The sequence below is a fragment of the Plecotus auritus genome (genome assembly GCF_963455305.1).
Source record: "Plecotus auritus genome assembly, chromosome: 12".
NCBI classification, from domain to species: domain Eukaryota; kingdom Metazoa; phylum Chordata; class Mammalia; order Chiroptera; family Vespertilionidae; genus Plecotus; species Plecotus auritus.
In genome coordinates, this window is record NC_137778.1 from 33,033,749 (window position 1) to 33,051,066 (window position 17,318).

The 17,318-nt window shown below is 40.1% G+C and overlaps 1 protein-coding gene across 1 annotated transcript in view; it reads right to left on the reverse strand.

The window, feature by feature from the left end:
* The window catches only part of SPAG17 (sperm associated antigen 17), a gene marked incomplete at both ends in the record, with an annotated part of 150,356 nt that overhangs the window by 32,778 nt on the left and 100,260 nt on the right, over positions 1 to 17,318 (reverse strand). Inside the window, 4 exons of the mRNA XM_080647834.1 lie at positions 1,993 to 2,152; positions 4,599 to 4,777; positions 14,999 to 15,116; positions 16,563 to 16,738. Coding sequence (XP_080503960.1) covers positions 1,993 to 2,152; positions 4,599 to 4,777; positions 14,999 to 15,116; positions 16,563 to 16,738 — 633 coding nt within the window. The remainder of the gene's footprint in view (positions 1 to 1,992; positions 2,153 to 4,598; positions 4,778 to 14,998; positions 15,117 to 16,562; positions 16,739 to 17,318) is intronic.

A 17,318-nucleotide genomic window follows, 5' to 3' on the forward strand; every position in this document is an offset into this window, starting at 1 on the left:
GGATTAAAATTAAAACAACAATGAAATATCACTACACACCAATTACAATGGGTAAAATCCAAAAAAAACTGACACCACCAAATGCTGACAAGAATGTGGGACAACAGGAGCTCTCAATCATTGTTGGTGGGGATGCAAAAATGATATAGCCACTTTGGAAGACAGTCTGGCAGTTTCTTACAAAGCTAAACATATACAGAATATGCTCCTAGGTATTTATTTAAATGACTGAAAACATCCTATATAATAAAAGGTTAATCTGCAAATTGTCCCCTTGACCAGGAGTTTGACCAGAGGGAGGGGCAGGCTGGCCAATGGCCCTCGGCCCCTCCCCCTGGCAGGCCCTGCCCCGATCAGCACCCCCACCCAGATCAAGGCAGGCTGGCTAGACCCCACCCATGCATGAATTCATACACCGGGCCTCTAGTGTTCATATAAAAACCTGCATGCAAATGTGTAAAAGCAGCTTCATCCCAATTACCAAAACACTGGACACCACCAATCCAGGGTAGGGCAAAAGGAGGTTTATAGCTGAGTACGTGAAACACAGAGTTTATTCTTATGGCATTACTTATTAATTACTGAATTATTTTCCATATGAACAACTGTGAACTTACTTTTGTGTCACCCTGGATATCCATCAAAACATGAATGGATAAAAAAATTTTTGCACATCTATATAACAGACTGTTAATCTGTTAATTAAAACAAATGAACTATAAAGCCATGAAAAACCCAGAAGGAATCTTAAATGTATGTGTCTAACTGAAATAAGCCAATCTGAAAAGGTTACATACTATAGGATTCCAACTATATGACCTTCTAGAAAATGTAAAACTATAGGGACAATGAAAAGATGAGTGGTTGTGAGGGATGGTTCAGGGTGGAGGAGAAGAGAAGGATGAGGAAGTGCAGCAGAGGGGATGTTCAGGGTGACGAAACTTACTGTGTGCCCTCTAATGGTGGATTCATGGCCTTATTCCTCTGTGAAACCTCATTGAACTGTACAACACAAAAAGTGAACTTCACTGTTAACTATGGACCTGAGTTCATAATAATGTATCAATACTGGCTCATCAATTGTAACAAATATACTATACTTTCAAGACCTTAAAAATAGGGAAAATTGTGAGGCAGGAAGAGAGGAAGTATATGGGAACTCCCTGTACTGTGCTTTCTGCTCATTTTTCTCTGTAAAACTAAAATTTCCCTAGAAACACATTAGTGAAAAAAAAGAAAAGTGAATGCATTGCCCTAGATGGAAGGGCTGTGAAGAAACCTGGAGTACATCTGCTGGAGGCAGAAGCCCTTTGGAACCAGGATGGGCAGTTAGAGAAGAGGCTACACAGACCACCTGTACACCAAGTCCTCAAATCAACAAGAGAGGGAGCCCTTGAGCCGGGAAGTTTGAAAGCTATGGGGAGCCTTCCAGTTCCCTTCTACCAGAGGCCTTCTGCTACTACCAAAGGAAACTCTGCTTCACTAAATTTTGAGTTACTGAAAAAGGAATTCCCTTTGCTTCCATACAAGATTACAGGGCACTATGATGAGATGTGTGAAATTGACAAAAAGACTAAATAAATCTTGGTCTCAGATCATTAAAGGCCTATTAGAAATTGAGAAAAAATTGTAACACATGAAAGACAGTGTGGGTCAGGGGTTAGCTGTTCAGATGCAAATCCCAGCTCTACCACTTACTAGCTAAGAGACCTCAAGGAAGTTACTTCTCTGTGTCTCGTGTCTCAATTTCCTCATCTGTAAATTGGGATTATTAAAATATGTGCTTCATAAAGTTGATATGAGAATTGGCTGATTTAATACAGGGTGGGGCATAGGAAGGTTTACAGTTGTGAGTATGCAAAACAAAGTTTACTTTTATATTATTATTTATTAATTATTGTATTATTTTCCATACAAACAACTGTAACCTGCTTTTGCTCCACCCTGTATTTTAAAATCTATTAAATCCACTATGGAGGCTTTGGTTATTACCTTTCTTTGTGATGACAATCTCTGATGGTACTGTTTCTGACTTTTGCTGAGAAATCGAGTCCATCAAGTCTCCACTGTGAGGAGTTACTGACATTTCAACAGGAGGACAAACAGGCCCTGAATCGGGACTACTGCTCACGGAGCCATCTGCGAAGAGAATCTGAAGGAAAAGCATAAAGCCAGCATTCTCAGAGGTAAGGAAGAGGCTGGTTAACAACAGTGTGTGTGAAGCTGAAATAGGTTAAAATGAATCCTCAGAAATGCTATTTGCAGACTTCCAGACTCAGCATAACAAAACACCTGACAGAAGGGTCGATTTGGAACTCAGAGTCTCCAGGTTAATAACCAGCACAAACATATTACTTTGTTTTCCATTTATCTTCTCTGCTATTTATTTTCTTTTCACTTCCTGTCTTTTATTAGATTGACTTTTTAAAAACGTTTTCCCCTTATTCACCCTTCCCCTATGTAATTGGGAAATTATCCAGTTTCAATTTTTCTGACTACATTTAAAATTTTATCACATATTTAAATGCTTAGTTTCTATCAGTATCTATCTAGTATATATTGTATCCAGAGGCACTATTGATACATACTCTATCCAGTATCAGTATTGATAGCCTCCCAAACAACAGAACAAGAACTGTCAGTGTTGCTAATAAGAAGTCCATCTTAATTCTTTTACATGTAACTGGTTTCCTCAGGAAGCTTTTGGGATTGTCTACCTATGCAGTCCTAAAATTATACTATGGCATCTACCTAATAAAAGAGTAACATGCTGCCCTGACTGGTTTGGCTCAATGGATAGAGCCTGCAGACTGAGAGGTCCTAGGTTTGATTCCGGTCAAGGGAATGTACCTTGGTTGTAGGCATATCCCCAGTAGGAGGTGTACAGGAGGCAGCCAGCTGGTCGATGTTTCTCTCTCATCGAAGTTTCTAACTCTCTATTCCTCTCCCTTCCTCTCTGTAAAAAAAAAACAATAAAATATATTAAAAACAAAAAGAGTAACATGCTAACTGACCGTACCTCGCGACGCCCACCAGCCAATCAGGAGTATGCAAATTAACCCAACAAAGATGGTGGGTTAATTTGCATACACAGGCGCTGAGTGGCCGGGGGCGGGGTGGGACACCATGGCAATGACACAGGCGTTCCACACCACCCCAGCCACTCTGGGCCTCCGGGCAGCGTGGGAAGGTGGAAAGGTGGCTCCAGCCAGAGAGAAGGCAGTGCCGGCAGCCAGGGGAAGGAAGGCCCATTCTTGCACGAATCTTCGTGCATCGGGCCTCTAGTATCTAAATAATCCTTAAACAATTAATATCAATCCTGATTGGTACTTGGTAGTCCTGTTTAATTTAAAGTACCTTTTTATGTTCTAGGAAAATTTACTATATTGTTTTTCATTATTTTCCCCTTCTGGAAATTTTATCATATAGATTCATTTGGAATATCTTTTAACTTTTCTGTTCTTCATAATCCAGCCCCCCCGCCCCCCCATCTTTCACAATTGTTATTTTTAATATGTAAGAACTCTATTTTTTCCATAGCAACTTTTTTTCCATAGCAACTTTTAACAACTTTTAATTTATTGACTTTTGGGGGCTGGGGGGGGGGCAGGGAGAGAGAGAGAGAGAGAGAGAAAGAGAGAGAGAGAGAGAGAGAGAGAAACATCGATCTTTTGTTCCAAAGGTGATGATTTTGGGGTACATGGCCATATTTTTCACTGAGAACCCCTTTCCCTTCTTGGTGCCATATCTGGTCAGAGGAAGCTCTTCCCTGGGGAGGGATGGAGCAGGGCACATGGCTTCCAGGTATTATAGTTTCTGGTTTCACCCTCCAGGTAGCTGTGAGTTACCTGGGGCACTGCCCTGGTTTCTGAGCTCAGAGCTCCATTTGTGAAACATCTGTGTTAAAACTCCCATTTAAAAAATTTCGGTGGTTTTGTTTTTAATATGTTTTAAACTTTGCATTTGTTTCCCCATCATTTGAATTCCATCTGACTTGAATGTTTTAGGAATTCTCTAAGCCAGAGGTCCTCAAACTACAGCCCGCGGGCCACATGCGGCCCACCGAGGACATTTATCCGGCCTGCCGGGTGCCGCTGCCTGTCCTGCTTAGCAGCCGACTCGTCCCGGGCCTGCAGTGTGCATAGGAATTTGTTCATATTTTTTTTTTAAACTATAGTCTGGCCCTCCAATGGTCTGAGGAACAGTGAACTGGCCCCTGTTTAAAAAGTTTGAGGACCCCTGCTAAGCCTTCTGATCCACTGATGACACATTGTGTTGTTCTCTAGTACAGTTATGAACTTGCTATTTAAAAGTATTTTTTCTAGTATTTTAAGGTGCTTTGAGAGGGAGAGAAGGTAAACACTGTGTTCAGTCTATAATCTTGGATCATATGTAGAATGATACGTTTATTTGTATCCTGTATGGCACTGATAGTGTGTTTTCTTCTCACTATACTACTTTTTATTTGTCATTTTCAAGTGTCATTCTATTTTCAAATGAATTGTTCCTCTTCTATGTCACAGTACTGTTCCTTACCCATAGCTTGTTTGTATTTTACTTTGCAGCAGGAAAGAGTACTTTATCTCACATCCTCTTACCTGTGTGGATCCATCCAGCATGTACTTGACCACGGTGCCTTGCCTGGTGATAACCCTCGATGCCTCCTGCTCCACTGGGGACAGCACCTTTTTATAGAAGTCATAGTGCTTCATCCTCTGGGGGTAGCTCTGTCGGACTATGATATCCCAAGTGGGTTCCTCATCTGTAACATATTTATCTTAAAGAAAAAAAGAAGCCTACTGTGAACTGGACAATGCTGTGTGGCTGGGATTTTATCTACTTGCTTAGTTTTTTTTTTTTTTATTCTTTTGTCGATATATAAGTAATAGGGCAGTTTCCATATATGACAGAGGTCCAGAGTACTGGTTCTTTGCTGCCTTTTTCAAATGTAGTAAGTAAGGTCATCTACACGCACTTAATAGGTACCTTCTCCACGTATAAGCCATTCTCTCTAATGAAGTCCAGGACATCTCAGGGCAAAATTAGGAAAGAAGCAAAAGAATGCTGCCTTAGATGTCACCTTTTCTGTCACCTGAGAGAAAACTCTGAATGCCCACAATGCTCTCCTACAGTCTCCTGGTTGCTTGGAGCCCCAGGGAAAGTCACTCCTGTGACCTTCTCTCCCTATGTCCAAGGCTGACCCTGATGAAGGTATTGCTTCTTTGTTTATGTTGTAGTTATGTTCAAGCTTGAGTTAGAATACTTACAATATATGAAAAACTTTTAAAAGATTATGTGGAGTTGGCTGGAGCCTCGTCCTGTGCACTGGAAGGTCACAGATTTTATTCCCAGTCAGAGCAGGAGAAAAAAAATGGCGGCGGAATAGACAGACATGTCCCAAGCCTTGTCCCAAAGCAGATAGAAAGAACAGCTGAGGGTGGCACAGGGTGTGTCTGTTGGTGAGTTAAGGGACAGCTACACTTCAGGAGAAGGTGGGGGACTGCTAGAGGGGGATCCCCTGACTGGGCAGCCCCCACGGCTGCTGGGTTCCCTCCCGGAGCCACTGGCTTGGACGCGGAGACTGTGCCATCTTGAAGGGGAAAGTGGATGTTATCAGAAGCCTGAAAACCTACAACTGCAGCACCCACCGAACAGCTGCAAACCCCAGAGCACTGGTCCCCAATTGGCACAAATGCACGGATTCAGAGGAGCTCTACACTCCACAACGGAAAGGTCAGATTTTGCCTGGGATAATGTGAGGTCTCTGGTCCTGGCAGGACAGAGAAATGTGCACACTGCAGGAGCTGGAAGACCGTGGGAAGTCTGCGCCTGGAAAAATCTGTGGCTGTCGGGGCTGGCATGATTCGTGAATGTGGAAGAAGGTCCTCAGAGCTGCTAACAGAGGGGATCTCTAAAAAGCAACCCATTTTGATCTAATGCAGAAAGACAGCCTAAAAATTTTAAAAGTGTACCGGCTGCTTGAACATGGCAGGGGTGGGGGCGGAGGAGAGGAAGGGCTGCGCAGACTTGCATGCAGCCCTGGAGTTTGCACACTTGAGCTTTCTCCTCTTTAAATCCTTGCTTCTTATTGCTGAGCCCAGTGCATGGGATCACCCAGTTGGGGACACCCTAGAAGACTGTAGGGGAAAGTTGTTTTTCTGGAACCTGGGGATTGGAGCAGGGAGTGACCGTCGGAGAACCAGCTCTGGGGCAGCCCACTCCCACAAACTGGTATTGAGTGCCACAGGGAAAGCAGGATCTAAGCACAGGCTAGAGAGGACCTATAGACCCAGAGGTCAATCCAGAAACAGTCCCACCCAGGGGTTGAATCACAAATTGACTCTTGTGTAATCACAAATAAAGGAATATAAGAGAGTAAGACACACTGCCTGTTTAAAAATCAGGACTGGCTTACAACACTGAGGAGCAGTGGAACGCAGGGAACTGCAATACTGTCCTGACTGGGAAACAGGCATGCCAAACAGAACAATAGAGGAAGTGAATGACCTTCAGTACTGTGCATTTTATTTTTATTTTTTTATTTTTTATTTTTAAATTTTTTTTCATCTTTTACTTAAGAAACTAATTTTTTTATTTTTTTCCTAACTTGATTTTACCTTTTTAATTATTACATTTTTATTTTCAATCAGTATTATCACTACTACTATTTTACCTTTTTTTAAAAAAAAAGTGTCATTATTTTTTCTCTTTATTTGATTTTAGATTAGTGTTCTACATTCTATTTTCATCTTTCCTTTAGCATCATTCTACTCTATCTCAACTCTACCTTTATGCCATCACTCTCTTCCTAACTTTTCCCCTTTCGTTGTCCTGTTTCTCTTACCCTTCTCCTGCTAAAGAATAGATTCTCCCTATTCTTTCTTTTTACCCCCTGTTAAAATTTCACCCTACTTATATATCTAATTTCAAATCCCCTGCTCCGAGTTCATACACACCTCTTTCTTCTCTGTCTTCACTATCCAAAAAATTGTTTTTCTCTCTGTCCTTTTGTTGTTGTTTGCTTGAATGTTGATTATATCGATTTTTTATGCTTGTTTGTGAGATTATTTTGCTTATTCTTTTTTTGTTTTGTTTTTTTATTTGCTTTGTTTTTGTTTGTTTTTTGCTTCTGTTTTCCCTCAGCTCGCTTGATATTAGTTGTTGTTTGTAGTTTGTATTCATCTCCAGGTACTTGTTGCTGGCATTTGCTGGGATTAGTGGCTGTTCTATTGGAGTTTTCTCCCCAAATATAGAGTTTGTTCCCCTTTTCTTTCTTATTTTCTTTCTTTTCTCTCTTACTTTTTTTTTTCCTTTTCCCAATTTCATTTTGGCACTCCGTTTTTTTTCTTGTTTTTTTTTCTCTTCTTCTTTCTCTCCTATCCCCTAATTTGACTTTCTCTGGTGGTGACCGTTATTTGGGGTTATTAATATCATGAATACATTTCTGTTCAGTGCCTTGTGTGTTGTACCTGATTGTGTTGTATTTTTGTGCCTTTAAATCAACGCAGGAGAGAGAGAACTACATAACCAGACACCCGGAGAAGAGAGACCATTGGGAGACAAAGAAACAGCCCGCATATGAAAGACAAGCAGGCATCACCAGAAAAGGAAGTAAACGAGATGGAGGCAAGCAACCTGTCAGAGAAAGAATTCAGAGAAATGGTCATAAGGTGGCTGAAAAGAATGGAAGAGAAATTTGACAATATGTGTAAGAACCAAGAGGAAATAAAGAAGAACCAAGAAGAAATGAAAAATGACATCGCTGCTGTAAGAACTCAATAGAAAGTATCAAGAGTAGACTAGAAGAAGGAGAGGACCGCATCAGTGAACTAGAAGACAAGGTAGGAAAAAATATCCAAGTAGAGCAGCTTCTAGAAAAAAAAAAATTAAAAAGCAGGAGGAGAGCCTAAGGCAGTGGTCGGCAAACTCATTAGTCAACAGAGCCAAATATCAACACTACAACAATTGAAATTTCTTTTGAGAGCCAAATTTTTTAAACTTAAACTTCTTCTAACATCAATTCTTCAAAATAGACTCACCCAGGCCATGGTATTTTGTGGAAGAGCCACACTCAAGGGGCCAAAGAGCTGCATGTGGCTTGCGAGCCACGGTTTGCCAACCACTAGCCTAAGGGAACTTTGGGACAACACGAAACAAAACAACATCCGAATAAAGGTTCCAGAAGGAGAGGAAAATGAGCAAGGAATAAAAAACCTGTTTGAAGAAATAATGACAGAAAACTTCCCTGATATAGGGAAGAAAAAACCCACACAAATCCAAGAAGCTCACAGAGTCCCAAGCAAAATGAACCCCAAAAGACCGACGCCAAGGCACATTATAATTAAATTGGCAAACACCAACGACAAAGTAAGAATCTTAAAAGCAGCCAGAGAGAGACAGAAAGTTACATACAAAGGAACCCCCATCAGACTAGCAACTGATTTCACAACAGAAACTCATCAGGCCAGCAGGGAATGGAATGAAATATACAAAGTCATGGAAAAGAAGGTTCTGAATCCAAGAGTACTGTACCCAGCAAGGCTATCAATCAAAATTGAAGGTGAAATCAGGAGCTTCACAGACAAAAAAGAACTAAGGGAATTTATTACCACCAAACCACAAATGCAAGAAAAGCTAAAGGGTCTGCTGTAAAAAAAAAAAAAAGAAATAGGAAGCGAAGAAGGAACACAGGGGTAAAGAATAAAAATGGTGACAAATAAGGACCTATCAATAATAACTTTAAATGTAAATGGATTAAATGTCCCAATCAAAAGACATAGGGTAACGGATTGGATAAGAAAACACGACCCATATATCTGCTGTCTACAAGAAACCCACCTCAGAATAAAAGAGACACACAGACTGAGGGTGAAGGGAGGAAAAAGGTTTTTCAGGCAAATGGAAATGAAAAAAAAAGCTGGGGTAGCAATACTTATATCTGACAAATTAGATCTCAAAGTGAAGGACATAACAAGAGATAAGGAAGGCCACTTCATAATACTAAAGGGAGCAATCCAACAAGAAGAAATAACTCTGGTAACCATATACACACCCAATACAGGAGCACCCAAATACATAAAAAAAAAAAACTCCAGGAAGATATCAAAGGAGAGATTGACAGCAATACAATCATAGTAGGAGACTTTAATACCCCACTATCACCATTGGACAAATCCTCTAAACAAAAAATCAGCAAAGAAACATCAATCCTAAATGACTCACTAGACCAGATGGAATTAATTGACATCTTCAGAACACTTCACACCAATGCCACAGAATACACATTCTTTTCAAGTGCACATGGATCATTTTCAAAGGTAGACCATATGTTGGGACATAGGCAAAGTCTCTTCAAATTCAAGAAGATAGAAATCATATCAAGCATCTTCTCAGATCACAGTGGCATAAAACTGGAAATCAACTACTATAAAAACAATCCAAAAAAATCAAACACATGGAGACTAAACAGCATGCTATTCAACAATGACTGGGTTACCAGAGAGATCAAAGAAGAAATAAAAAACATCATGGCAACAAATGACAATGAAAACACAACAATCCAAAATCTATGGGACACAGCGAAAGCAGTCTTGAGAGGGAAGTTCATAGCTCAACAAGCCTACTGAAAAAAACAAGAAACAATGGGAATAAATTACCTAACCCTACAACTCAAAGAGTTAGAAAGAGAGCAACAAGAAAAGCCCAGTGTAAGCAGAAGGAAGGAAATAATAAAGATCAGAGCAGAGATAAATGACATTGAGACCAAAAAAACAATACAAAAGATCAACAAAACCAAGAGCTGCTTCTTTGAAAGGATAAACAAGATTGATGAACCTCTAGCCAGGCTCACCAAGAAACAAAGAGAGAGGACCCAAATAAACAAAATCAGAAATGAAAGAGGTGAAATAACAACAGACCCCACCAAAATACAAAGGATTGTTTAAAAAAATACTATGAACAAATGTATTCCAACAAACTGGACAACCTGGAGGAAATGGACATATTCCTAGAAAAATATAACCTTTCAAAACTCAATCAGGAAGAATCTAAACATCTCAATAGGCCAATAACTATGGAAGAAATTGAAACAGTCATCAAAAAGCTTCCAGCAAACAAAAGTCTGGGGCCAGACGGCTTCACAGGGGAGTTTTACCAAACATTCAAGGAAGAACTGAAACCTATCCTCCTCAGACTATTCCAAAAAATTCAAGAGGAAGGAACACTTCCAAGCTCATTCTATGAAGCCAGCATCACCCTAATACCAAAACCAGATAAAGTCAACACAATGAAAGAGAATTACAGGCCAATATCCCTCATGAACATAGATGCCAAAATCCTCAACAACATGCTAGCAAATCGGATCCAGCAGTACATCAGAAAGATCATATACCATGATCAAGTAGGATTTATCCCAGGAAAGCAAGGATGGTGCAATATCCGCTAATCAATAAACGTGATACATCACATAAACAAATTGAGAGATAAAAATCACATAGTCATATCAATTGATGCAGAAAAAGCATTTGACAAAATCCAATACCCTTTCTTGATAAAAACTCCCAACAAGGTGGGAATAGAAGGATCATACCTCAACATAATAAAAGCCATATATGATAAACCCACAGCTAACATCATACTCAATGGGCAAAAACTAAAACCATTTCCCCTAAGAACAGGAACAAGACAGGGATGCCCACTCTCACCCCTCCTGTTCGACATAGTACTGGAAACATTAGCCATTGCAATTAGACAGGAAGAAGAAATAAAAGGCATCCAAATTGGAAAAGAAGTAAAGCTGTCCATATTTGCAGATGACATGATATTGTACATAAAAAACCCGAAAGACTCCATCAAAAAACTAATGGACTTAATAAATGAATTCAGCAATGTAGCAGGATACAAAATTAACGCCAAGAAATCTATGGCATTTCTATACACCAACATGAACTTACAGAAAGAGAGACTAAAAAAGCAATCCCACTTACCATCACACGAAAAAAATTAAGATACCTAGGAATAAACTTAACTAAGGAGGTAAAAGACCTATACGCCAAAAACTACAGGACTCTGAAAAGAAGAGATAGAGGAAGACTCAAACAGATGGAAGAACATACCATGTTCATGGGTTGGGAGAATCAACTTCATTAAAATGTCCATACTATCCAAAGCAATCTATAGATTCAATGCACTCCCCATTAAAATACCAACGGCATATTTCACAGACCTAGAAAGAACTCTCCAAAAAATTTTTTGGAATAAAAAAAGACCCCGAATAGTCACAGCAATCCTAAGAAAGAAGAACAAAGTAGGTGGGATCTCAATACCAGATTTCAAGCTGTATTACAAAGCCACTGTTCTCACAACTGCCTGGTACTGGCACAAGAACAGACATATAGATCAATGGAATAGAATAGAGAACCCAGAAATCAACCCAAATCACTATGCTCAATTAATATTTCACAAAGGATGCATGAACATACAATGGAGTCAAGACAGTCTCTTCAATAAATGGTGTTGGGAAAATTGGACAGATACATGCAAAAAAAATGAAACTAGATCACCAACTTACACCATACACAAAAATAAACTCAGAATGGATCAAGGACTTAAACATACAATGAGAAACCATAAAAATACTAGAGGAATCCACTGCCAGAAAAATCTCTGACATATGCCGAAGCAATTTCTTCATCGATACCGCTCCTAGGTCAATGGAAGCTAAAGAGAAAATAAACAAATGGGACTACATCAAAATAAAATGCTTTTTTTACAGCAAAGGAGACCATCAATAAAACAACAAGAAAGCCCACTGCATGGGAGAACATATTTGCCAATAATATCAACAATAAGGGTTTAATCTCCAACATTTACAGGGAACTCATGCAGCTTAACAAAAAGAAGATAAGCAACCCAATCAAAAAATGGGCAACTGATCTAAATAGACACTTTTCGAAAGAAGACAGAAGGAAGGCCAAGAGACATATGAAAACCTGCTCAAAGTCACTAATCATTAGAGAGATGCAAATCAAAACAACAATGCGGTACCATCTCACACCTGTCAGAATGGCTATTATCAACAAATCAACAAATGACAAGTGCTGGCGAGGATGTGGAGAAAAAGAAACCCTCGTGCACTGCTGGTGGGAATGCAGACTGGTGCAGCCACTTTGGAGAACAGTATGGAGTTTCCTCAAAAAACTAAAAATTGAACTTCCATTTCACCCAGTGATCCCACTTCTAGGAATATATCCCAAGAAACTAGAAGCACGAATCAGAAAGGATATATGCACCCCTATGTTCATAGCAGCACAATTTACCATAGCTAAGATATGGAAACAGCCTAAGTGCCCATCAGCAGATGAGTGGATTAAAAAACTGTGGTACATCTACACAGTGGAATAGTACACTGTGGTAAAAAAGGAGTTCTTACCATTTGCAACAACATGGATGGAGATGGAGAACATTATGCTAAGTGAAATAAGCCAGGCAGAGAAAGATAAATATCACATGATCTCACTCATTTGTGGAATATAATGAACAACATGAACTGATGAACAAAGATAGATCCAGAGACAGTGAAACATCATTCAGAACGTCAAACCCCAGGGAAGGTAGGGGAGGGTAGGGGAGCGTAGGGGTTAGGGGGAGAGATCAACCAAAGGACTTATATGCATGCATGTGGGCCTGATCGATGGACATAGACAACAGGGGGGTGGGGTCATGAATGGGAGGTGGGGGATAATGGGGGGATAAGGACACATATGTAATACCTTAATCAATAAAGAAATTAAAAAAAGCTTATGTGTTCCAGGCAGAGTCATTATTAACCACATTGTCTACCTAGACATAAAGATGAAAATATTAGACTATATAATAAAACTAATAAGAAAAGACAGGTGAAACAGGTATTAAGTTGGGGTTTGATAACAGGAACAAGTAAATAAGAAAACAAGCAAAATGTCCTTGAACTTGAAAACAACATCTCTCTTAGTGCACTCATAGCATCTTTAACTTCGAAAGACCTTAATGGCCATTAGTCTTGGTAGCAAACACTATGGGTCCCCTCATGGAGAACCCAGACCACTAGGAATCCTTGGAAATAGAAACAAGAGTCCATGGTCTATTTCTAATAATATATAAAGCCTAATGAAAAGTGATATTGAGACAAAAGAGATCAACTACACCTAGTTTCTTTTCATTTGTCTGGCAAGTAAATGCAACATTAAATTATTTTTAATAGGCATACTCATATCCTTTGATTGATACACTTTCCAAATATGGCATACATTAAGGAATTATAATAAAGATGATGTTCGGTTGTGAAAAAAATCAGGATCCACTGACATAATAGTTTTCAGATGAAAAAACATGGTTTAGCGGCAGTAAGTAATTGAAAGGGTCACGGAGTTGGTTAGAACTCAAGTCCTAGTTTAGTGCTTGCTTTGCTGCACCTCCCTACTTCTACAGCAATATTGGATCTCCATGTAAGTAATATTCACATTCAATGGCCCATCAAGTTAATTAAAGAAGCCCTACTTGTACTTAATCATCTTAATAGATTAGGAGCCATATAGAAAATCAATAGAAATAACAGACTATAAACTTATATACTGACCTTGGGCAATGACCTCTTGAAGCCTCAATTCCTTTATTTTGTAAAATGGAATTATTAGGACTTAGCTTATAGTTGTATTTTGTCATATATGATAAGTACTTAGTGCCTGGTCCATAGTAAGTGCTCAAAAACTGGTTATTATAGCCCTGGCTGGTTTGGCTCAGTAGATAGAGCAACGGCCTGTGGACTGAAGTATCCTGGGTTCAATTCCAGTCAAGGGCACATGCCTGTGTTGCAGGCTCGACCCCCAGTAGGGGGCGTGCAGAAGGCAGCCAATCTATGATTCTATCTCATCATTGATGTTTCTCTCTCTCTCTCCCTCTCTGAAATCAATAAAAAATATTATTTAAAAATGGTTATTATATTTATTATATTTACTAGAGGCCCAGTGCATGAAATTTGTGCACTGGGGCAGGGGGATGCGGCGTTCCCTCAGCCCAGCCTGCACCCTCTCCAATCTGGGACCCTTTGGGGGATATCCAACTGCCGGTTTAGGCCTGATCTCGGGGATCGGCCTAAACCGGCAGTCGGACATCCCTCTCACAGTCCTGGAACACTGGCTCCTAATCACTCACCTGCCTGCCTGCCTGGTCACCCCTAACTTCCCCCTCCCCCCAGCCAGCCTGATTGCCCCTCATTGCCTCTGCGTGCCGGCCTGATCGCCCCCAACTGCCCTCTCCCTGCTGGCCTGGTCGCTCCTAACTGGCCCCCACTGGCCTGGTCACCCCTTACTGCACCCCCTGCCAGCCTGGTCACCCCTAACTGCCCCCCTGCTGGCCTGATCGCCCCTACTGCCTCTGCATGCTGGCTGGATTGCCTCTAACTCCCCCACCCTGCTAGCCTGGTCACTCCTAACTGCCACCCCTCCCACTGACCTGGTCACCCCTAACACCCTAACTGCCCCCCTGCCTGACTGGTCGCCCCCTCCCCACTGACCTGGTCACCCCCAACTGCCCCCCCCCCCACCGGCCTGGTCACCCCACGCAGCCTGCTTGTTCAGTCGTTTGGTCGTCCCTCGGGCTGGTCCTGGGTGGCTGGACAGCCGCCATCCAAGGCTTGCCTGTGCCTCGGGCCAGCCCTGGACAGCTAGGGGGTTGGGGGAACTGGACGCCGCCATCTTGTGGCTGTGGGCGCCGCCATCTTTGAGGGTGTGACAGTCAATTAGCATATTCCCTCCTTATTGGTTGTGTGTGTGCCATCTCTGTGAGAGTGTGACGGTCAATTAGCATATTCCCTCTTTATTAGATAGGATTGTATTTATTATATCATTATCAACAAGTATGTATAATAGGCAGGAAAATACACAGTTTCAGTGGTGATTTAACTGTCTTCTATATGACTTTTTGCCCCCCTGCCTCCCTAACCCACCCAGTTAGCACTCACCTGTTGACTCTTTCCCAATGAAGGTCACTAGGAGCCCATTGGGGCAAGACACATTTAGGTTTGGGAAGGTGGGAACAAAAACAGTCTCTTGTAAAACAGGTTCTGGTACTACTTCTTCCTGTAAATAATTTCGCATGTGAATAATTGGTCAACTTTTTATAAATTAGTTATTGATTTATTATGACTAAGCGAAAACTTGCTGAGTGCTTAAGATAAGACTTGCCCAAGACTAGAGGGCCTTGCAAGGATAATGAGTCTCCACCCTTTATGCAACTTACAACCTGCTTGTAGAATGGCACACAGATATGTGAAACAGTTAAATAGTATTCAAATGGTTGGCACATCCTTCCTCAGAAAAGGGAGTTTATGGCCTAGTTGGTTTGCTCAGTGGATAGAGCATCAGTCTGTGGACTAAAGGGACCTGGGTTAGATTCCAGTCAAGGGCAAATGCCCTGGTTGTGGGTTCAATCCTCAGTAGGGGGCGTGCAGAAGGCAGCTAATTAGTGATTCTCATCACTGATGCTTCTATCTCTCTCTCCCTCTCCCGTCCTCTCTGAAATCAATATATATATATATATATATATATATATATATATATATATATATATATTAAAAAGGGAGTTTTCAATATGCCAATAATTAGGAAAAAAGTCATGGAGGAGCTGGGGCCTGAATTAGACTTTGAAAGAGGCCTCTGTTTGCATATGTAGGTGTAAGGGCAGACCAACCTCCCTGATACCTTTTTTGTGCAATTCCTAAAGTTTGAATTCTAGAGACATTATGCTATCAGTATATGCATCCTTATTTTTCTTTAATGAGCACACATTGCTTTTGTATTAAATAAAAAATAAGTGAAAATAATAGATAATTAAAAAACTTTTTATAAATGAATGAGGGTTTGGTTGTGTCTACTTAAAAATACTAATTAATTTTATGCCAGCTATGCCTGAACACCTTGTTTGATTATGTGTGCTCTGGAATGAAAGTTATTCTGGAGCACACATCCAATCCCTAATGATAATAATTTCTGTCTTTCCACTTGGCTTTCTTTTGTTAGCCACTAAAATCATTCCACTGACCTCCCATTGCTGGATCTTCAGTTTATTCTAACTAGTCTTTTATTATTGATTACAAACAATGGAAAGACTTAAGGAGCAAATGAATAGTCATAGTGAAATTGCAGAGGTTTGTAGAATATTATAATCTCACCTCAGAGAAGGAAATTCAATGAGACTTCTCCCTTCTCATCTGACCAGACAGGGCACCAAGAAAGGAAAGGGGTTCTCAGTGATAAATATGGCAATGTACCCATGTACCCAACAATCAACTTTGGAACAAAAGATCTCTCTCTCTCTCTTTCTCTCCCCTCCCCCAATCAATCAATAAATTAAAAGTTGCTATGGAAAAAATTCAAGAGTTCTTAGATATTAAAAATAGCAATTGTGAAAGATGGGGGAATTATGAAGGACAGGAAAGTTGAAATACACTGATGTAACTCATGATTTTTAAAGAGCTGACTTTGAGGCAGAAGTTCGCTTTAGAATCCATGGCAAGGTCCATTCACCTTTTTTTCTTCTTCTTTTGGGTGCTCCTCTTCTTTAATAGATTCTTTGGGTTTTTCTTTGACTTTTGTTTTCCCTTTTCCTTTGGCTTGAGGAACTGGCACTATAACAGGAATTACTGTTGGAAGAAGTGCTGATGGGATATTCAACATTGCTTCCAAGTCAGGATCCTTTTCCTCTATAAGAAGAAAACAAGAAAATTAGACATTCATATTACATATGTTTATTAAATATAATTTACATCTCATTTATTTATACAAGTTTGCAACAATTTTTACCTTGCTGAATATGACTTATTAGTTGGACAGAGTTCAGGCATAATGTAGTTGATTTGAAAATCAGGATTATAGATGAAATATTTGAGGTACTTAATACAATGATATATTTGATGGAGTCATTGTTTCACATGTTCTTGGCCTTCCCATCTACATTTTAAAGGCATATTGATAGAGCAGTAACCATCTCTTCATTTATTTGAGACATATTTATTGAGAGACTCTCATATACAAAATATGTGGAGTAGTGATAAATAAAAATATATATAAAAGAACTTACGAAGCCAAAATAGTCAAAATAAGATGTGCACTCAAATACCTTCAATAGAAGGTCATATTAAATAGTAACATGATAAGGGACACAAACAAGGACATTCAGGAAAGACAATATCTAGCTGAGATGGTAAAAGACATCTTCTCATAGCAGATTGATTTTTATTTGGGTTTTTAAAAATTGTCAGAATTCTAAAAGGAGAGCTGATC